Source organism: Pararge aegeria, chromosome 2 (assembly GCF_905163445.1).
Source record: "Pararge aegeria chromosome 2, ilParAegt1.1, whole genome shotgun sequence".
In the NCBI taxonomy this organism is placed as follows: Eukaryota; Metazoa; Arthropoda; class Insecta; order Lepidoptera; family Nymphalidae; genus Pararge; species Pararge aegeria.
The window spans coordinates 7,969,698-7,994,180 of NC_053181.1; the positions used below are offsets into that span (position 1 = coordinate 7,969,698).

The 24,483-nt window shown below is 34.1% G+C and overlaps 1 protein-coding gene across 1 annotated transcript; it reads right to left on the reverse strand.

Annotated features, from left to right (window-relative positions):
• Nucleotides 1–1,351: 1,351 nt before the first annotated feature.
• LOC120630353 lies at nucleotides 1,352–13,896 on the reverse strand. Its single transcript, XM_039899559.1, has 10 exons — nucleotides 13,139–13,896; nucleotides 12,962–13,061; nucleotides 12,498–12,599; nucleotides 11,893–12,048; nucleotides 11,323–11,374; nucleotides 4,243–4,996; nucleotides 3,809–3,908; nucleotides 3,227–3,328; nucleotides 2,088–2,243; nucleotides 1,352–1,414 (listed from the first exon to the last, which is right to left on the reverse strand). The coding sequence occupies exons 1-10, from the start codon at nucleotides 13,894–13,896 to the stop codon at nucleotides 1,352–1,354; spliced, it is 2,343 nt and encodes a 780-aa protein (XP_039755493.1).
• Nucleotides 13,897–24,483: the final 10,587 nt, after the last annotated feature.

The following is a 24,483-nucleotide window of genomic DNA, read 5'->3' on the forward strand; positions in this document are numbered from 1 at the left end:
ATATCAATACACTAAACGGTTCTTCCGTTCTTATATGAAGAAATTAGCTGCTCTTGTACAATATTACCTTTATTCCGCAGTTTAAACCCTGGATCTCGGCAATTATGTCTAAAAAAACCGTAGTTAGAGATTCCAAGAGCATTACTTAATTCTACTAAGTCGAATGGTGAATCTAAGATACATGGTGTATAACCCACTTTCTTATATTGGTTTTATAGAAAAGAGGTATACATATAAAATCTGAGATGATTTTAAATATTACTATTTTTTTTAATTACAATAAATTTACTAACAAAAATCTTTGTATTTTTCGGAATTGGTCGGAATCTTATTTTCACAATATATATGCATAATGAAATCGACATACTTGTTATTCTTGTTTGTAGAAATCAAAGGATTTTTTTAATTAATAAAATTAAAACAACATAGAACTGAATTAATAAAAACGTTTAAATGTTTCTTTTATTCAATTATTTTATTGGGGCTTACAAAATAAATGTTTACTAAAACAGCAGATAAACAATGCCTACGAGTAAAAGCAATAAATATTGTGGTTTATTAAACCACAAAGTCCTTTTTATGACTTGCTCCATTCTGCCTATCGATTACGAATCGTACGAAACCGATCGCAAAAAGTTTTTCTATCATTCTAGACCGACTGGGCACCTATAAGTTTCTGTTGTTTAATTGCAACATTACCAAGAACCACCAGATACCGACACTTGGTTTTATCTAAATTATTTAAATGTCCATTCAACTCGGATGGGCAGCTTTCGGGAAACTTCGTGACATCTTTTTGTCCGAAATCTCTCAGTGCCTGAAGACCAAACGAAGTCTTGGAACAATGTGTGTTGCCAGTGATGACCTATGCTTGCGAAACATGGTAGCTGACTATGGGCCTCATAAGAAGGCTCAGAGTCACCCAGCGGGTGATGAAGAGAGCTATGCTCGGAGTATCTCTGCGTGATCAAATCAGAAATGAGGAGATCCGTAGAAGAACCAAAGTTACCAACATTTCTCAACGAGTCGCAAAGCTGAAGTGGCAATAGGCGGGGTACATAGCTCGGAAACGGATGGACGTTGGGGTCCTGTGGTGCTGGAATAGTAGCCCTGCACTGGTAAGCGCAGCGTTGGTCGACCCCCAATGGTGGACAGAGGACATCAAGCGCGTCGCAGGGAGCCGCTCGACACTAGCGGCACAAAACCGTGGAATTTGGAACTCTCTTCAAAAGAGTATGTCCAGCAGTGGACGTCTATCGGTTGATGTGATGATGATTATGATGATTTAGATGTATCTGCTTACAGTAAATAAAACGTTTCATTCGTTTTTCGAAATTGAATATAGAATATATTATTCTTCGCGGTCCTGAACGTTTCTTACAAGCGTCATGAAGGAGTATGCTGTCTTCATAATCTGTAATTATAGAGAGATGATAAAACGCATTTATATTACTTCACCTCCGTTAATGTTGCCTAAATGAGTAGTTTTTTTCTAGCTAGGTGCGGAATAGAAAGTAACTTAGTATTAATAATAATAAAACAGTCATAAGAATGGAAGAAACAATTATAAGATTTTCTTATCCCGAAAGGACATCATTGTCCACACCGGACAATGAGAATTTCCTCAGTACTGGCTGGTACTAACAATTTATTTCTAATACCTAATAATTTTTGACCCGGCCAAAAATAATACCAAGAACCTCGTGGTGTCTTAGACAAAAATGCATGCCAGATATAGGTACACCAATTGCATTGGCGTGCATAAAAGGTATGCAATAAGCGGGTAGATGATATATACAAAAAAATAAAAATTCAACCGAATTGAGAACCTCCTCCTTTTTTGTAAGTCGGTTAAAAATCTAGAAACTCTCCAGTATAAGTTATAAAAATTTAAGGTTAGGCTTTTTATAACTCGTACAATGTATCTACCTTTAGTAGTTCACATCTCGTACTGGAGATTTTTTTATTCAGTTACCTTTATCATCTGCCCGCTTAGTGTATATATAGGTTATGTACGCGACTGCAATTGTAGAGACTAATAACTCTTATTTATTTTCCTCTCGAACTTACAGAACAAATATACTTACAGATACAAACGTCTCAAGTGACAAAGGGAACATTTTTAAGCCAACCATCACAATGGGGGTGTTTGCGCGCTCTACAAAAATCTTGATACTCCTTTTGAATCGCTCCGTTCTAGGGATCCAATCGCTATTGTACGCCGCGAACACTAACTCTTGACTCTAAAAGAATTCGCGTTGAACTGAGCAATCGCAAAGCTACCCGCCATATTTACAGTTCACATTGAGCGTAATCAAAAACTTGAGCCTAACCTAACCTAACTGTATATAGTATGAAGATTGGACACCTCTATGGCACAGCGATCCGTTCTGAGGCAGACGATAATAACCTCCACGGCGCAACGGTGAGTGCTGGTGAATTTAAGCAGGTCTTGAGTTTGATTCCCAGCAGGGGCAATTTGGGAATTTATAATTTCGAAATTTTCTCTGTATTGGTCTGGCGGGAGACTTTGGCCGTGGCTAGTTACCACCCTACCGACAAAGCGATTTATAGTTCTGGTTCGATGTCGTGTTGAAACCGATTAGGGGTATTACTACTACCACACTGCCTAACAGGTTAGACCGCTATAACATAGACTGCATCATCACTAACCACCAGGTGAGATTGCGGTAAAGGGCTAACTTGTAGTGGAAGTAAAAAGGAAATTTGAAAAGCAACGTGTCTTTGAAGTAGCGCCATATTTATACATGAATAAAATATATCATGTATTGGATAGAAGCAGGCGTTATTTTGCGGAAATCCATAATATATTATGGAAATTAAGCTTAACTTGCTATACTCCGCAAACAGCAGGAGAATCTGTATGGAGTAATTTATAATTTCTTCAATCCGCATACTCCACACCAAACAGATCTTCGGCAATGTACCCTCTACGCACATTTCGCTCCGAAACCGGAGCATCCTCAGGAGAAGTTAACTTTACAATGAATAATTGTTAAGTGTATTGACTTCACAAAATTATAATTCCGATTTCGGCGATATTCGCCATAATAATATTAACGTTGCATCCTGACGAAAGCCATAAAATACATTTGCGCCCGCGAAATTTTAGTTCACTGGCAACAGCGCTTGCGTAGGTAGATGAACTTGCTCATTAAAGCATTTCCTTTAATAATAAACTAAAATAAAGGTTTAATTATCATACCTCATAAGAAATTTGTGTTCCAAGCCAACCTGGCACAAATATTTGCAACACCATGGCTGACAGATAAGTAACCATAAATGTGTATTCTTCTGATGTTAATGGCTACAACCAATAAAAAATACATACATTTACAGAAGCCATGATTGTGAGTTTCATAGTTACATAAGGCTTCATAATACATGTAAAAAAAATTAATCTGTTTTATCTTTTGGCCTCTGAGTACCGATCAAACATTCCATTCTTATAAAGTTGCGGTGATGACAAGTATAGAAAACTTTAAACGAAATCTCAATAATTACTTTAATAAAAATAAAATAAAGTTATAAACATATGTTAACAAAATTTATTGAAACTTGTTCAAGAGCCACTCTAATAATGTATGTGTGGTTTGGGACGAGGTGAATATAATAAAAAATATCAAAAATCACGCAATCAAGCCAAGAAACAAGAAACAAAATTAATGACGATCATTATGACATACAAAAAACACCGGATTGCAAAACTTTTGCCTTTTTTGAAGTCGCTTATTATAAGAGGAATCACGTGAAATTAGAAATAAAAAATTATGTTAAAAATCCTTACCAAGAGTAGCCCACATAATAGTACACAAATAATCATAGCTCCCATCGCATATTGAATAAATAAAGTGAAGTTTATTATAATTTGAAACTCGGAGCAATATCTAAAAGAACATCACGCAGTTTATAATAGGAAAAAAAAGCATAGTTTTTATTAAAGTTTTTATAGAAATCAGATATAAAATAAATTACAAATAGGCTTAGTTATGCGTATTTACGTTTTGAAAACGGTTATAAATTATTTGACATTAGAATAATCGAAGGTACAGAACCCAAGGTGCGAGGGACTGACCTAGGTTGCTAGTTTTTGTCTTCATTTTAGTTTCGATAATGAAACATATTTTAATTTGCAACAAATATCTTCTTTTATTATCTAAAGCAAAACGTAAATAACTATCTATACTTAATCTAAGTCAAAATAATTTAGATACAACTTACTTCAAGATACGGTCGTAATGTCTCAAACATTCGTTTAATTTCATAATTTGAACGTGTTCTTTTAAGTTTCTGGACAGTGTTAGACTTTCATCACATTTCAAGTTTCTTAACTTATAATTTAAAACTTTTATTTGGCTTATTCCAAAAAATAAACACCCGTTTATGAAAGTGTCCACGGAAATATCGGACATCATTAAGCCATAGATCCCGAACGCCTGGTATCCAAATATAATTGCAAAGTAGTCTTTTTTAGTCTCTTCTTTGAAAAAATAATAGTTTGAAGTAGGAAATTTTATAACGTAAGAAGGTATTAGCTGGTTTGCTATAATAGGAATAACTGAATTGAATGAGTATGCAAAGTGTCCCACTACCATAAGTATATTTCGATACAGAATATATGAATTTGTGCCCTCTGCTAAAATATTTTGGGTGGCATCATCTTTGCCTTGGAACATTTCATCGTCTAATATTTTCAACAGTTTGAGAATTCTCTTTCTCCAAACGATTACCATTAAAATTTTCGTGGTTATCGATATAACGTTAAACAAAAAGGTAACTTCTTGGATCAGTAACTCAATTTTTAACGGTGTACAAAATAGGTTTATCGCAAGTGCTGTGTCGTATATTACCATTGTTGAAAATAGAAATACAATGGTATAGCATCTGTAGAAGCGACTAGGGTTTTTTCCGGGCCATAAGCCTAGTAGTCTCCAGCAGCATAAGGTTCTGCTTAAGCTTTCTAATTGACTTGTTACTGTCATTGTTGTTGCGGCAATACAACTGTGGCTGATAACAGTTAAAGGTATATTTTATATAATTTTTACCATTAAATAATAAAATAAATAATAAGCTGCTAATAAATTACTTTCATATATTTTTTTCTATTGCGAATGTAATTGTACGATAGCTACTTTTCCTATTGCACAAGTCAATAATTACGAGTAATGGAAATACTACAAATTTTTCACGTGATACGTTTATAAGAATGATAATTTTTTTAATGCCTTAACCTCCTCACACTGTATAAGGAGGGTGTATTTCAGTTATTTAGGTACCCAGTTTTGTGTACGAAAGTTTAATTTGAAAAAAGTCAAGTCAAAGTCAAATATTTCTTTATTCAAATAGGCACATAGATGGCACTTTTGATGCGTTGATTATATACAAAATGTGTACATAACAGTACGTAGCAATACGATGCATGGGTACTGCATACTAATTGCATTATTGGTTTAGTGGTCAACACGTTTGATCACGGCAAACTAGGTTCTCGGTTCGATCTCCACGAATTTTTTCTACTAAATAAAAATTGTAAGTCTAGATTTTGGCAATTAGCATTGTTCAACCGCCTCAGACAGCGCGTTAAGCTATTGATTCCGGTCCTCGTCACTACATAATATGATAATAATTATTAACCAACATTAAAGTAGCTTAATGGGTCCAAAATAATAAGTATCAATCAGTGGCATAAGCTTAGATTGATAATGATGAAATTTTGCATATGACCGGTTGAACATATCTTCGAATAGAGATAAAAAGTTGGTGTCGAAACCTCGACTTACCGAACTAGCCTTTGAAAACCTCTAAACGCCACAAACAATATTTCTGATACGTTCCTAATTCCAATTGAAATTATATTATGTGTAATACGTTGCATTTATGCCGAACTGTATTATGTGTATAGAACCTCTAAACTCTTTACTAAGTATACCATTTTCTTTAAGTGTAGGTAAGTGGTAATAAATATTTAACAAGCATAATTTTATCAATAGCTTGGTATTTTATTATAAGCGGTTATAGCCTAGTGGGTAAGGCTTCGGCTTTCCTTTCTTGGAGAATCAGTTCGATCTCCGGAACCTACGACTAACTTTTCGGAGCTATGTGCGTTTTTAATTTAAGCAATTTAAATATCAGTTGCTTTAACCTGCATGCATGAGAATTCTCCTTTATGTTCCCAAAGGCGTGTGAAGACCCCCAATCCGCACTTGACCAGCGTGCTAGACTACAGCCATAATACTTAGGCCGTAGTCTACCATGCTGTTTAATCTTGGTACCTTATTCTGAAAGCAGACCCGTGCCCTATAGAGGGCCGGCCGGTTGTTGATGATGATGATTTTGATGATGAGGTATTATTAGAAACTATAATTAATAAGACTTTTTATGAAAAATAAATGTTACTTTATTCGTTTGTCATTTTGCGGCTTTTTGGTTTTTTACGAATCCTGCGGAAACCGTACATTTTCTTGGGATAAAAAGTGCCTATGTGTTAATCCAGGGTATGATCTATCTCCTTTCCAAAATTCAGTCAAATTAGTTTAGTAGTTTTTGCGTGAAAGAGTAACAAACATACATCCATCCATCCATATAAACTTTCGCATTTATAATATTAGTAGGATGTATTTGCATTAGGTGTACAGACGATGGACATAACGATGCCTGCTATGCTACGGCTACTACGGTTGCTACGGTTGCTACGGTTCTTAGCTGTTTGTATCTAGCAACTCCCGCACGGCACAGAACTGTAGCATTTGGAAGTCCCCACAATAGACCTCTGTCCAGGAGTGGACGAGCTGTGGTTGAGATGGCAGTACTAGCTTTGACCTGAGATTTTAATCGTTTTCACCGTAGAAAACAAAGTGGAAGCTTACGTATCATAGCTGTGTTATTATCTTTAAAGAATATAAGCCTGGTTTTATTTATTAAACTTCAACTTTTCCTGTGATAATTATTCGTATATAACAATAAAAGTAAAGTATATCGTTAACAATTTGGAACACAGGACGTTTATATTCTTTTCATACAACTAACCAGACAGCAAAACTGAAATAAGTCCATAATAATTAAAACCGAGTGCACACAATTTTTCTTAACCACCCGCAAACCGTAAATTAATTTGGATGGTAACATAATGTGGCTAAGTTTCAGTCTAACACTCTTAGTTTTAAAGCAAAGACATGTTTTCATTTGAAGGGCGCAGATTACTGCGACTTGTTTAACTAAATTTACATGCGAGCAACACCACTGCCATCTATTTGAATTAACCCTGTCACGAACATCTTTGCAAAACGAATCTTTGTAGTCTACAAGATAAACTGGTACCTTTCAAGTTACTTAGTTTCAAGTTTGGTGCCCTAATACATCTTACTACATTAGCAACTACAAAACGTTTGAAATTAATTTTTCTTAAAATAGGTCCTATAGCACCTAAAAGTTAAAAAGTCGCATAGAAAGAAGATTATACGGTGATTGGAAAATGGGACTTATTGACGGCCGATTGGCGCAGTGGGCAAGGACCCTGCTTTCTGAGTCCAAGCCCGTGGGTTTCCCACAAAATGATTGTGTGATGAACATTAATGTTTTTCAGTGCTGGGAGTTTATATGTATATTCTAAGTATTTATGTATCCTATTCATAAAAATATTCATGAGTTATCTTAGTACATAACACAAACTACGCTTACTTTGGGACTAGATGGCGGTATGTGTATTGTCGTAGTATATTTATTTATTAAGTAAATATCCAAATATAAAAAAAACATGAAATTTTTTATGATAGGTAATGTTAGTTTCCCTTGAATGTACTATCGAAGGGGTAAGAACCTTCTCACCCGTGCTTTTTAGTGGACCGGTAATGAGTTAATATTATGAAGTAACGAAGTGGTTACTCTTTTTTCTTGTACTGTAAACCCCAAAGAAATGGTTATTCTACATTCAAATTTTCTAATTCGGAGACAATAATATTTTTTATAATTATTCCTGTAACAATAAACTATATTTATTTGATTTAAAAAGGAATTATAAAAATGTTAAGCTGGAATTGATCCGTTACTCAAAGAGTTAGGAGAATATATTATTCAGTGTCACCGTTGAGACGTGTCGTAATATATGCTTTAATAAAAGGGTTTCAGTCCTCACCAAACCGCCTTTATAAGAAGAACCCAAAATGTCAAGATCCTAAATTTATTATTCATTGACGACGTGCTTGTAAATCCAGCTGCCAACACTATATTATCGGTAGGCTCATTTTATTGTAAAACATAAATCTTTTACATAAAAAACGTACCTTATTTCTCCTATAATTGAAAAAGCCCAAAAAGAAAATAAGAAAATGGTACTATGAAAAATATAAAATAAAAAAAATAAGAAAATGGTTGGAAATTTGGAAAAGTCCTGTCTGGTATATTTTGACGACTGCCCTGGCACAGCGGTTAGAGTTCTAGAGTTCAAACATTCATCAAGCATTCTAGGAATACATAATTTCTGAATTTTCTATGGGCTGGTGGGAGGCTTCGGCCGTGGCTAGTGACCAACATACTAACAAGACGTGACGCTACGCAATTAAACGTTCCGGTACCATGTTGTGTAGAAACCGATTGGGGTATGGGTTTAATATAACTGCTATGCGTCTAAGATATTAGCACATTACTTTCTTAGTAAGCGGTGATAGCGTATTGAGCAGGAGCTCGACTTTTGGGGGGTTGAGATCGAGTCCCAGCACGCACCTCTAACTTTTCTATTATTGTCTAAGTTATGTGCGTTTCAGGTAATTAAAATATAACTTGCTTCGACGGTAAAGGAAAACATCGTGAGGAAACCTGCATGGAGTTCACCAATCCGCAATAGGCCAGCGTGGTGGTTTACGACCTTAACCCCTTCTCATTGTGGAAGAAGACCTGTGCTCTGTAGATAATGGGTTTATGTGATGATGATGGCTATCTTCGACTCCATCGCAAGCAGGTGATATTGCGGTCCAATCGTAACTTGAAACACGTTTTAGCTTCCAACAAAACAATGGCGCAGCAGGTTTATAAATTTATGTAATTGAATCTGGAGCCCCATCAATAAATCTTAGATGTTAAATATACTTCAAAATTGAATAAAGGTTTATAACTATTGACAAATTAACTTAATATAATATTATGTATGTTACACATTCACGATAAGTTTAGCTTTGGATTATATACAGTCACTGCAGTAGTTATACTTTAAGCTTATGTAACTAATACAAATACAAAACTATCAGATGTATTATATAAGAGCAGTAGTGCTTTGGCTACTGAGCTCAACTAGCAAGAAAATGTATCCAAAGTTATCAGGACTAGGTGAGGAATTATTATTTCAATCAAGTATAACGTTACGGTGCACTACGAGACTGGAAACGACCAGTGAAAGTTGACCTTCATCCTTTGAACTATACCTTCAGACTTATAAAGGATTAAAAGTTCCAGCTTGAGTAGAAAACATTATCATTCTGTATAATGTTCTTGTGGATTGCAGAGTAAATTAAAACAATGGACGTGTTTGCCATTTCGATAGCGGTGCAACCTTTCGGATGCGTTATAATTTCAGGGGTGAGGTGAATGATATACTTAAACTTCTTCTACTTTATCCAAGATTAAGGTACTTTAACTCGTACAGTGAATACTAATAAGAGCTCTGATAGTGAAATGGAAAAGTAAATTGATATTTAAAAAAAATTTTACCTCTTTTTAAATGTATCTGAACGCAATTATTAACATTATATGTCGAAGGGGTTACCCGCTAATAAAGTAAGCTAAATAAAAAGAAACGGTTCTGCGAAATGTAACAGCATATTATGTAAAGGAAGGCGGTTTTGAGTCGTCACGTTTATAGTGACTACACCACCGGTTTGGAAGACAGATTCTACCCAGAAGACGCCGCCAAAAAACTAAACAGTTACTCTTTACCAAATTCCAACATCAACTTAAGATTCTTCCAAGCAACCATTACATTAACAAATTCATCAATTGTATAGTAACCTCGCTGATAAAAAATATTATTATTGTCGAACTATTGTTTGTTTTCTTGCAATGGTTAATAAATAAATAAATAAAACTTATTTCAGTAAGTTCTAAAGTTATAAAATTTATTAATAATTCCAGAGATCATCTCTTAAATTAAAACAAATACATTTTACCTCATTGTAATGTAAAAAGATGTGTCGAAGAAGATTAAAAGCCTATAAAAGTTTTCGATTCAATTAAAATTAAGCTTCTTGTTAAATTTGGTACTAACCCATTACTTTGATAGAATTTTTGTTGAATTTCGATATTTCAATTCAGCAATAGGAAAGCAATATTAGAAAGAAAATATGTCGACTTAGTGCCAGATAAGCACTAACGTCCTTCGATTTAACGACTTTGACTTTGCACATTCGGTTTATACCCGTATGTGAAAGAGATTTATAATGTTACCGACTAGATTTATTTATAAAATACAGACATTTAATCCTTTATTTATTTATTTACTAGCGTACCGTGCCCGCTTCGCCTGGCTAGATTTTGCTTTATTTTATTTAAACAATAAACTTACATCATTAAATTTTTAATTTAAGTCTCATAATATATTAAATCATTTATTTCTCTCCGTGTTCATTCTCTTCTTTTCTCTTCTCGAGCGGCTGAAGATCATTATCTACACCCATGTACACTAGAATATCATCATAGTAAATAAAAGCTGTATTTGACAGTTTGACAGTTTAAAAATAGGAGTGCTCCGATCGTCACCAAACTTTACAGGATTACTCTCCAGGTCAATCCGGAGATTCCCTGAAAGATTTATTGAAATAGGTCGCTGTTTCGGAGCCTATACGGAACATACCCACACACTTTCTCTTTTATATATATAGATATATAAATTTACATGTGCAATAGACAGTGATATGCGTTTGAATAATTTACTAAGCTGTTGGCCACTTCTTCACCCGCGTTATTCAGGGTTTTCAAAAATCCCGTGGGAACCGTTTGTTTTTCAGGGATAAAAAGTAAGCTATATTACTTTCTGTCCTTTCAACCAACTCTGTGCCAAAAATCAAGTTGATTGATTACTAAGCAAGCACAAACAAACATACTTTCTTTTGTAATATCTAGTAAGGATATGACAGCAATATTATTTATTTCATCCTTTTTCAATATTAAAAACAGCGTATTATTTGTATTATCAATGTTTCCTATAAGGTTTGTACTGCGTGCAAAACATTTATAATAATTAATTTAATTTAATTTATTAACAGTATAATTCATCTACGTAAGATGGTTGTTCCAGCGAAACTTAATTTTAGGAACGGTCTTGAAAATTCCTGATGAGAGTGAAGAAAGAATAAGCTGTTTTCACAATCTGCAACAGAAACAACAAAATTATTATCAAATTGTTATAAAGATGGTCTTATTTATTCTATTTAAAAATATTAAACTCGTAAAAATATGAAGCATACACTTCCGCGCTACATGAATAATATAAACTAACATTTAATAAAGTATCTTTATTGAAGTTAAGGCTACGAATATTAATTCATTCTGGCTCATAAATTCAAAATTCAAATTCAAAATTTATTTCTTACAAGTAGGCCTAATATAAGCACTTTTCAGGTCGTCAAGTCTGTCTGTTTGTAGTGACCTACCACCGGTTCGGAAGGCAGATTCTACCGAGAAGAAGCCGGCAAGAAGCTCAGCAGTTGCTCTTTTCCAACATCAACAATTTACATTTTACATTTTAACATTCATTTTTCTATCTTGTGAGAGATGAAAGCGGAGCCGGATGCTTCCAAGCAACTTTGTCATTAAGAAATTCATCAATAGTATAGTAACCTCGCTGTAATATATAAAGACCTAATACAATTATCAGCTTTTCCTTACCGAAGTGAAGGTATTAAGGGTTAGCGGGAAAATCTGCCAGCCTGTTATCACGATGTTACTATTCGCCCGCGCCATAAAAAGCTTAAGACTTCGTTTGAACCTCTCAGATCTTGGTATCCATTCGCAACAGTAAGCCGCAGTGACTAGATCTCCACTCTGATAAAATAAACAAGGATTATTACTGAAATTGAAATGTAAACATTATTATTCTATGTCCAACTTTATAGGTTTCTGGAAAACCTCCTGAGGCAGGTAGGTATTTCTTGCCTTAAGATAAGTATTTCTTAGAAAAAGAAGCACATTTTATCACATTTAACAAGAGCGTTAGACAATCTTTACTGATCTTATTCACCTAACCCAACTGTTGAGAACCTTGTCACTGAATATTTTATGGAGGTCTTCTGGAGTCGTGGAGGAGAGTGGAGCTATAACGACTACATTATCAGCACACCATAGTCAAGTGGTTTTTTCGCCTCTAGAAATGACGTCAAACCCGTTACAATATCAAACAAACACTTAAGCAATTGCACATAACTGTTGATTAACCTGTTGATTTAGCATATCTGTGTATTGATATTATTGAATATTAAAAAAGTAAAACTAACTTCGTATATCAGTTGTGTCCCAAGCCAGGATGGTACAAATATTTCCAAAATTATGGCACCCAGATATGTTACTAAAAAGGACAGTAACTCTATTGTTAAGGGCTGCAAATACATAAAATTATTAAGAAACAAAGTACAAACGTTTAAATCAGACCACAATGCGGCCACGGGAAAAGTAAAATAAAAATAGCTGATTTAACAAGTAGCTAAAAGTTCATTTTGAAGGCAATTGTCTAGTCCATAGTCAGTCATAGGTTGGTACTTGTTTTCAGCATATACCAACTACATCTTAATACTGATATTATTATGGTTAAAAGAAACAATCTTAACTTTAGGCTAATAAAACTGCATTCTGCGGTGTATGTACAGCTTTATATTCGCTTTAAAAAAATTCAAAATTTATAAGAATTTGTGCATTTTGATTAATAATATTGTGGCCATAGTTTTTATTAAGTTAATATTACCAAAAGGAATGCTGATAATACAACACACATTATAATAGCTGCCATGCCAAATTGGACGAACAATGTAGCCCCTAATATATCTTGAACAATGCTGCAATAACTGAAAAAGAAATATAGCATAACATCTTGACACAAATAAAAATTTATTTATAACAGACTGAATTGTTGATTTCTTACTTTAGTAACACTTCATAATTCTTTAAATTTTTATGAAGGGCAATTACTTGTAACTCATCTTCTTTCAAAGGACATCTGTGTTTCATTTTGGTGAATTTTAAATTTTTAAGTTCATTATTTAACACTTTAACCTGTGCTATTGCTAAGTACAATAACCCAGCGATCAACGTATCAATATCAACATTGTACTGCATATGGCTGTACATTCCGACTGACTGATAAATAAACCAAAATGCAAAATACCGTTGAACTACTCCTTCGTCTAAGAAGTAGTATGTACATATTGGCAATTCTATATCCGAGTTGAATAGATAATGCTTGATGATTGGTGCGAACACACGCGAAAAAAAAGAAAAGTTCCCTAAAACCGTGTACCTTTTCCAATATGTTTTATAGTTTAAAACGTGCCTTTTGATCAATTCTTCGCTATTTTGATTGGCGCCCTTGAAAGCCTCACAATTTAATACATTGAAAACAGTAACAAATTTATTCCGCATTAGAAGAACCATAAAAACTTTAGCCATAACGGTGACCTCAGTGAATAAAAAGATGACTTCGGGAACCATAAGTTCAATTTTCCGTGGTGTAAAAACCAAATTGAGGATCAATAAAGAATTGTAAATTAAAAGGTTAATACAGAGGAAAATAAACGAATAGTATTTGTAAAAACTAGGTGAGTTCTCTCCTGGCCATATCCCCAAAATGGTGAGGTGTAAAAAGTTATGTTTAAAGCAATCGGACAATTTGAACACGACCATGTTCCTTATTAGTAAGAACTAAAATGAAAATGTTTTAACCCATATTTTAAGGTAGCGGTAGGTAAGCCGTTTTACCTGAGTAATAATTAGAATGTAATTAAGTTTTTTACTGTGACATATGATTACGAAATTTACGAAGTTTAATTGTAAAATCACACGATGTTAGCGGTACGATTATAAAATTAAACACTTAGTTAAGGCAATTACGTTGTTTCACAAATTAGTACTTCAGGCAATAAATATTACTAACCAGATCCAGACATAATATACCTACTTTTTTTCTCTTGGAGTGCTCTTGGAATTTAGACGAAAAAGGTTTAGTACTGAAAGGAAACGTATATCCCTATCCCTATCCCTACTAATATTATAAATGTCAATGTAAGTTTGTTTCTTACACTTTCAAGCAAAAACTTCTTAACCGATCCTCATGAAACTTTGTACACATATTTTTGGAAGTGTTAGAAGTAATATAGAATACTTTTTATCCCGACATTAAGCTTGGTTTCTTTGGGAGAGCGGATAAAGTGTTTGACGATTTTACACCATAACTCCGATAAATTATAACCGATTTAAGTAATTATTTTTGTTCTATAGAGGTTTTTGCCCAAACTTTGTGTAGATCTTATGAATGTGGTCGGAGATAGATCACAGAACTCCTCAGCGGACAGTAGCAAACCTCCTTTTTTAGGACTAAAACTAGATTGAATGCCACATCAAAAAACAAAATCAAACGCAGACGAAGTCGCGGGCAACAGCTAGTCTTGTACCAGTGTTTGTACCGACATAATATACCTACTTCTTTTCTCTTGGAGTTTCTCTTGGAATTTAGACGGAGAATGTTTAGTACTAAAAGGGAACGTATAACTGGTATACGTCAATTTCCAAATATGGAAAGAACGTTTATTTACATTATTATTTGTAAGAAATTAAAAATGTAAAAACAGAACCTATTTCAGAGTACGCCAGCGCAGCATTTTATTTAACAGTTTCCTTAGTAGTGTAACTTCAAAATTCCAACAACCGGTTTCTAGCAACAACTGGTAACTAATTTAAACTTTTACATACGCTAAAATATCATTCTAAATTTTAAGACTGTAATTTATTGGTTAGACAGTGCACAATTGTAGGTACCTACTTACTCGTACATATAAAGTATGAAACGCGCTTTGAACTACCTTTACTGGAAAATTTTAAGATTTTGGCAACGTGAAACTATTGGTTGGCATTCAGAATAAGTTCAATCCGATACTGAAAAATGGGTTTTTACACACATACAGAGAAATAGATGGACATATAAACAACAAAGTGTAGAAAAGTATAAGGTTTCCGTTTTTCCGTTATAATAATAACAGTGATTATTGATCGAGGCAACCCCAGTAATAAAAATACTAAGAATTTAAATTTTAATAACATTAAACTAATAATAAATAATAATACTAATATTGTCCGTTATAACTATTTCTTTACAGAGAAAGCGTCTTAATCATTTATTAGGTAATTTTAGGACCTATCTTCACAAAAACAATTCGGTTGCGTATTTTGTTAGTTTGGGTTTATTATCTATTCACCTCCTGGATCTCTAAAAGCCAGTGCTGGAGTAATTAAGAAATTAATGTACTATGAAGTAATTATGAAATTTTGAACACATTGAAAACATACTTCATCGAGTGCAGCCATACGAACAACTAGATATCCTTCCATAATAGAAATGGAACTTTTTAATATGCCGAAAAGCATTCACGCATCGCACAACGAAGTTGGCATAGTAAAGGCGTGGATGAAAGACGGTTCAGTCGTATACCCACGGTAATGATGGCTGCAGGCCTTCTCATTGTGCCAACACTACGCCCGGAAAATTAATGCAACTAAACTTAGAGGAATTTTTACCATAGGCACAGCTGTTGTGCACTTGAATTCTCACATACTTTGTGTTAACTAGGAAAATATGTGTAGGCACCCACATGAGATGAATTCTCCCATTAGTCATAAAAACTTTTGTTATGAATATGACTGTCGTTATTATTTTTATGAAAAAAAAATCTAGAGAAAAATCTTCACAGGGACAGCTTTTGAAACTGGTAAGTGGAAAAGAGAGATATTCCAGTTTTTGGATTTATCTAAAAAAACTATGGAAATAATTTCAGAAACACTGCGAAATTTATATTATTATTATTTACTGCCCGCGACTTTGTTCGCGTGGTAATTTCGATGGGCATGCCTATGTTATTTTCTAATCCCTGAATTACCGTTATGCATAAAACACGTCACATTTTTCCTCTGGGATAATTTGATTATACCACGGGAATTGTAATTTTTTTACGGGATAAAAATAAGCCTATGTGCTATTCCTCTACACTATAACCTATCTCTGTGCTAAATTGCATCCATATCCGTTCAGTCGTTTCGCGTTATTGATTAACAAACATCCATTAATTCAAATTTCACATTTATAATATTAGTATAGATACAATTTAGTATATATTAAGAAAAGTATAGCCAGATTAACTCCTTCTTCTTTCTTAATAGATAACTAATCTTATATCTTTAAACGAGCAATTGTTGTATATATATATAAATGGAATCTCGGAATCGGCTCCAACGATTTTTATGAAATTTAGTATACAAGGGGTTTCGGGGGCGATAAATCGATCTAGCTAAAGATTAATTTTTAGAAAAGGTCATTTTGTTTGTGTTTTCCGGTAACAACCGATTTTATGCAACGAAGTTGCACGGGTCAGCTAGTAATATTAATGAACGCTAAATATTAAAGTAATGGTTCGCGATTGTACATGTAAAAAGTTATGGTGCATAAAATGAGAGAACCTAAAAAATTCAATAGAAGCAGGCATTTGCGGAATTCCATGAAATATTAAGAAAATTAGGCTCAATTTGGTATGCTCCACGAAAAGCAGGAGAGTCTGTACGGCAATGTATCCTCCATTGCATTGAGGGTGCATTGCCGAGGATCTGTTTGGTGCGGATTATAAATATTGAAGAAATTATAATTTACATCATACAGATTCTCCTGCTTTCTTCGGAGTAAAGCAAATTAAGCTTAACAATATTACATTTTATTCAGATCAGTTACAATACTACAACGATTTTATTTGACGGCCAATTTGCGCAGTGGGCAGAGACCCTGCTTTCTGAGTCCAATGCCGTGGGTTCGATTCCCACATCTGGAAAATGTTTTTCATCATCTGGGTGTTTATGTAATCTATATCTTTTAAGTATTTATGTATATTATTCATAAAAATATTTGCCAGTCATCTAAGAACCCATAACACAAGCTACGCTTACTTTGGGGCTAGATGGCGATGTGTGCATTGTCGTAGTAGGTATATTTATATTTTTATGTATTTATGCTACTTGCAAAAAATAATTAGGTATTGTAAGTTGTTACAGAGGCTACATTATTAAACTAGGTAATAGGAACACCGTTGATTTATTTAACCTACTACTCTTAATATTGTTGTTATGTATAACAATAACCCCCTTCATTGACGTACAATGGAAAAATGAAAACTCAAGCACGCTTTTCATTTGTTACTATACAATGGGTAAAAATTTATTGTTTCCACATTTCCACTATTCACAATTGCGCTCATTCGCCCACCATATTTTTTTAAAAGAAATAACCGTTCACGCCTCTTTCCTGTTTTTTAATTAAGTGTAACTAAGAGGCTCCTTTGTTGGACCTTCGCCTGTTAATTGCCGGCAGTCAGTCACTTGTCTTCAACAACGCTTTATTTGCCTGCTGGTGTTTATGAAATCTGTTGTAAGCAAAAATTAATTTCTTACCACCAACAAGTGATTTAGGTCTCGCGCCGTTAAAGGTTCGTGCTGAATAAAATCATGGCTTAATGCGGAAATTTCATTCGTGGAAAGTTGATTTCTTAATTTTCCTACAAATAATATTGTTTTTAATAGAGAAACGTTTATTTAAAAGTTAATAAGAAAATGTTTAATTTACTTTAATTGTGAAGGATTGAGAGTTTCCGGTGACCCAAATAGGCAGGGTAGGTAAGGGTACTAGGGGTAGGTAGCTAAGGCAAAATTTCCGTGAAACTGTATATTGCCATTATTATAAGATTTACTACATTACTATTTATAGATGTGCTGCGTGTCATTCGTAGTTGCATATTATATAATTATGAAAAAATCTAGACGTACTTAAATATTTCGTAGAGATTTCCTAATTAAGGCCAGAATTGTACCAATTTTAACATGGTAGTGAGATGATGGATGTTTCTATAATCTTAAAATTAGCCCGCTCGTCTAACAATAATAATAATTCATTTATTTGCATTAAACGTGGGTTACATTTTAAGTGTTAAATAGGCACAAAATAAAAATAATCTTAACATGGTGTGTATATAAACGAAACGAAGAAAAAACCCACAAAAAACTTAGCCGGATGTTCTTTTCGATATCAACATCTCACTTTATCATTCAAAAATATTAAAGTCATAGGTAGCACTTTTGATGCGTACATTCCATGAGAAGTACACGGTAGTGAGATGATGGCAATGACCTGTTAAAAAAGCAACCTTATTAACCTTAGAGCATTAATTTATGCCCAAGCTTTTCAATCGTTTGCGTAATTCTTGATAAGTATACTAAACTAAACTATATTTTCTTCTTCTGTTTGCTCTTTATTTCGTTTGCCACAATATGATCACAGTAGTAGGTATAGTATTTAGTTCAAACTTGAAGACAGACTCGTTGTTTTAAAACCGACTGTCTGGCGTCAACTCTCCTTCGAATGGTTTTTGTTGGTGGAATCTATCAGACCCCAAAATGATTTTCCTATACAATACAAAGCACGATATTGATATTGAGTTTTTATGATGCGGTGAAGTAACACACTTACTTCCGCGCAGGCACCTAAGTACTTCCTCACAGCGCGGAAATTCCAACTTTCTTAGCTCCATATACCTACTAAAAGATTTTCAAAGAATATTAACTTTGCGAAACTAAAAATGTAGAAAAAGTCCTGTCTGCGAAAGTTTATAAAAATGAAGTAGGTATAACTACTGTCTGTTTAGTATGCATGAATCCACGCGAGCGACTACCGCCATGATTGAAACTAAATCCTCCGGGACACCGCTTGCTAGCGACTGATTACTGCCCACAACATCGCTGGCACAAGGATTAGGCTATTTAAATAGGCTATTACTTCCAGAACACTTTAAATAAATGAATAAATAAATATACTACGACAATACAAACATCGCCATCTAGTCCCAAAGTAAGCGTAGCTTGTGTTATGGGTACGGGTATAAGTGATGAATATTTTTTATGAATAATATACATACTTATAATATATAGATAAACACCCAGACACTGAAAAACATTCAAGTTCATCACACAAACATTTGCCAGTTGTGGGAATCGAACCCACGGCCTTGGACTCAGAAAGCACGGACGCTGCCCACTGCGCCAATCGGCCGTCTTATGTTAGATACTTTATGTTAGAGAATATTTTAGTAACGATCATGAAAACCTAAGCTTCCTGTTTTCCTGTAAATGTCACCCACGCGCCCTCTTTTGTCAAATTGCAAAAGTAATTAAATGATGAATGTATACACTTAAGTAGTCACTGAAAATTGCAACACATTGTATACAATTAGGCGGCCTTATGGATATAACATAGCGATCTCTTCCAGGAAAACAAAAGCATAGGATCACCCTTACTTACTATTGAAAAAGTTATTCTCTTTCACGCAGCAACGTGGGGACAGATGAATGCATTTTATGTTTATCGGCTTGGGTTATTAAGCGGTGATTGGGCACGAGCTCGACTTTCGGGGGCGCGAGTTCGAATCTCAGCATGCACGTCTTACTTTTCTAAGTTATGTGCGTTTTGAGTAATTAAAACATCACTCGCTTCAGTACGGTAAAGGAAAACATCGCGATGAAACCAGCATGCCTAAGAGTTCTATATAATGTTCTCAAAGGTGTGTGGAATCCACCGCACTGGGCCAGCGTGGTGGACTACGGCCTTACTCCTTCCAATTGTGGGAGGAGACCCGTGCTCTGTAGTGGGCCGGTAATGGGTTGATGTGATGATGTTTATGGCCTTAAAAGTGGCTTAGGTTACTTTTTATCTAAGAAAAATGCACTATAAAAAAAAAAAAAATCCTATGGAATTATTAAAGCTCTTTTCTATTGTAACATTTTAACGACAAAATGGCTTTCGAGAATACTATTATGTACGTGGATGTCTTGTGTTCATGAATGAATACACTTTTATTGTACACCACATAAACATATTGAAAAATAATAAATTGAAAATTTGGCGACCTTATCGCTACATAGCGATCTCTTCCAGTCAACCAAATGTGTAAAACACAGCTCAAGAAGAGAGGTAGGTGGTGCATATAAATAAACATATATTTGCATATATACCTATATATACATATATTCGTATATGTAAGTCGTGAAAAAATACACAGAAGAAGTTTTAACCTACTTACTTGCACGACTCCTACGTGATTGATAAAGCGCTATTTTATAGTAACATTTTAGGACAAAAATCCTGATAAAATGGCTTTCGAGAATACTATTATCTATGTCAACGTCTGGTGATGGTTCATACTCTTATGAATGCAATATTGGTTTTTCAATATTTAACGCAGCTCCATTAACATTTACAGGAAATAGAGATACATTTTAACTACGGTACAGAGCCTAGTATTGTTAAAATGAATGTTTAAATTTAAAGAATGTAAAAAAGTAAATGATTAAATTTAAAGAATATAATTGTGCAATACTAAAGCAAGTATCAGACGAAACCTGCATCAATATATTTTCCAACAGACATAGATAAATATAACTAATTAGTTAAATCTATGTGAAAATTACAAACAATAAATCCATTTAGCACTGAACGGTCTAGGGTTCTTCATTCAGAAGCTGCAACGGCGGTAGTTTATTGTGCAATATAAACTTTGGGCGTAAATTAATAAATTTAAGTTTATTTATTTCATACAGCATATCCCTAACGACTGAGTTTGTATACAATATGTTGGAATGGGAAGAGAATGTTTAGTTGGATATGAAATATAATATTTGAGATTGATCAAAAATTGCCCTGTTTATACCTATTTATGAAATTGAATAAGGTTATCTTCGTACTTATAATTGCACGTTTTACGGAACTTTTCTGGATGGTGATTATTTTAATGTAGTAACACTACTTTTGTTTTTTTTTCAGCTGTGATAGCCCAGTGGTTGGGGGGGAGAAGCTTTCTTTCAAAGCTGCGGTACCTTGCGGTTAACGCGCAAGGTTTAAGGGGTAATTTGTTAAATTTTAGTTCTATTAACTTCATTATAGCAAACCTTTTCCCTTCTCTCTAAACATGTTTGCACAGTCTCCTATTCGAGTACTACCTAATACACCGGAAGTTTACTGCCGTTGAAAGCACCGAGCATGTTGGAAGCGCGAAGTGTTGTTGCTACTGAATGCGGATGTCCGCCGGCGTCACGTCGCTAATGCGACTTGCACTTCTGTACTTGGGTCGATCACCTAAAATATACTCTACAAACCTACAGCAATCTCATGAATTCAATGACATACAGATACAATTAACTCACAGATTTAATGTGTAACTCCAACTATCATAATATACTAAAGATATCTTCGGGAAGCATTTTGGCTGTACGCAGTGCAGTTAAGTGCAGCAATCAGTTATAGTAGCTAAACACACAGGTTTAATATGTAACTCAAACTATTATACTATACCGAATATATCTTCGAAAAGCATTTTTGCTCTACTCGTTTCCCACGCGGCTACGAGATAAAAGTGCAGCGATGTATATATACCCTAATCACTCAAAAAATAAATGCATTATTAGACACGATATAACTAAAGGTACTTGATTCGGTCTCCACATTCATTTATCTATAGAGATGCAAAAATATTATACCTTACAAACTTTCAACGAACTGTGTTGTAAAAGGTCGACCCCCCTCCTAAAAGTCACAGGTTCGAAGTCCAGCCTAGACAATTTGGGAATTTTTATTTTGTGAATTCTTTCTGGTCTTGTCTGGTAAAAGGCTTTGGTAGTTCCCATTAACCAGCCTACCAACAAAGACATGCCGCAATTAACGTCAATTATATTGACCTGATTGTAATGCTATAGAAATAAATAAAATTGAGGAAACTCAAAGGAACAGCCGAAAAATCCTTAAAACAAAAAGCTTTAGAAATAATCAAATCAAATTAAAAAAGTAGTTACGAAGTTCACCGTGGCATAGTAATCATAAAAAAACTATGGGTACCTACCTACTATTTGCCAAAGTCACAAATAATCAAACCAATCAGGTTTGATTATTTGTGACTTTGACGAATGGGGTACAAACACTACAATATACCAACTTTTGAATCAAAGGGTTACTATAAAGTAACCCAAGGGCCCAAGGGCTATTATAAAGTATAAGATGCAATGTACGGCAATCCATGTTATGGTGCCTGGAGCTTGTATTCACAGCTTATATTCAAAAAAGTTAATACAAGCTTAGCGCAGCGAGTAATATATTTCATCGATCAAAGGCGGTAATGTCGACTCGCATTACGCTCAAACTATTTGCCATGCTCATGCCTGACCCAGTTCCATGTTATGCCAATTTAATATGACGCTTTAAGAAGAGATGTGAAGAATCGACATGACTTATATAAAGATAAATGTAAATGTATACTATTATAATTTGTTTATGTTTCTTTGTCTTTGTGTAATTGGCGTGCGTGTGAATCTTGACGAAATTTTACTTGAAGATAATTTGCATCCTGAAATATTACATAGGATATTTTTTACTTTATAAAAATTAACAGTTCCGGTGGGATAAAATAAGTAATTTAGTAAATTTACTAAATTATTTATGTTGCATTTGTTACGTTTAGCTCACCATTGCACCACACCAATCATAAATAAAGACACAGATAAATCTTGTATTCAGAAGATCGACTTAGAATACTTTTTATACTGGGAAAGTAGAGAAGTATGGTTGAGTTCCTACGGATAAATTTCATCAAGATTGGTACATCAACTTCATCACGCCGAATATATTAATAAAAAAGCTGAAATGTATCCTACGTCCGCCTTAAGGATGCGAGTTGTCTTTAAGTAAATTTACATCAAGTTCTGTAAAGCGGTAATCGTGAGCCGAATTTTATATAACTTTTGACTCAATATGTATTTCTGCGAATAAACAAGTATATTTCGCTTGGTTACAGATTGATTCTGCGTGGGCAAAGCTTTATTTGATTTGCGACCGAACATTATTCACGAACATCCATTTTTATATATATAATATATAAATATAAAATAATAATTATATATAAATATATAATATATAAAAATGCTACCACTTTGTATTTGGTGTAATGCTCGTAAGATTCGTTTCACAAACCTAGAAACAACACGTCACCACAGAAAATTGGACTAAGTATAGCGTGCTTTTACGACTATGGGTAGTTAACACCCTCCCGACTACGACACAGTTGGCAAAATGCCTAAAATAGTTACTCGTAAATGACAGCTAAAATTATCTATTAGGTATTATCTAAGTTAACATCGGACAACGCAGAAATGATTAATAACAAAGTATTTATATTTTTAGTAGGTAGATAAAGGTATTTTCACATGCCCTTGTGTGTATCAACTTCTCATTTTACAAGCGACAATATTTTACATTCTGATCGATTAAAAACAGATTTAGACCAAAGTAAGGCTATTTCGCAGCATTCAATCTTATTCAAAGTCAAAAAGGAAACACGAGGCTTATCGAAAGATCTATCAATATCTTTCCAGAGACAGATCATCGGTTTTAATGTCCACTCACATTATGCAAAATATATTTACCATACCTGACCCACTTCCACTTCGCAGCTTAATATCAGAGATTTAAAAAATCTGGAACATTTAAATTTTATCGGAACTGGTAGTAAGTATGATATAATATTTCCTATATTAATAGCTAAGTCACGGGTAGCTTTATCTTATTTATTGGTTGAAATCTGGACTTAAACGCATAAATACTAATAAATGAGGTTCGCTAATTGTTGCGTCTTAAAGTCACTCTGTTCATGAACCGAATACTCAAAAACAGTATATACAATGCGTCATTCAGAGTGATGCGGGAGGTGCCGGGTACAATCTTCCGAAGATTTTTCTGAATTTTCTCTCATACGTTCATTCACCATCGGGTGAGATTACACTCAAGGCTAACTTTTATTGCAATAAAAAACTGATTCTAATAAAATCATAGTTATAGTGAAATGAGAAAAAAATACCATATAGGTATATAACGATGTCACTCGATATAATGCTTAATAAACAACTGGACTCACTTGAACTTTTGTCGTTGATTGCCCGAGTAATTCAAAACCCATTCGGGGCTCTTATTCATGAGTTAGTTTGCGCGACGCTGCACGACAAAAATTCATGCGAGTTTAGCCTTTTATTAAACAGTAACAATTAATTTAACTCGCAAAACCTCGATATATATAACTTGCAATAAAAAAATAAAAGTACTAGGAAGACAGGTACTATGAGGATAGTTAGTAGGCATGTAGGAAATGA

Coding starts and splice junctions, on each gene's coding strand:
- LOC120630353 (XM_039899559.1), bottom strand. CDS start 13,896: ATGGTCGTGTTCAAATTGTCCGATTGCTTTAAACATAACTTTTTACAC. Junction 3,329..3,808: donor TATTATGTGGGCTACTCTTG/GTAAGGATTTTT, acceptor TATTGGTTGTAG/CCATTAACATCAGAAGAATA. Junction 1,415..2,087: donor CACTTGAGACGTTTGTATCT/GTAAGTATATTT, acceptor CTATAATTACAG/ATTATGAAGACAGCATACTC.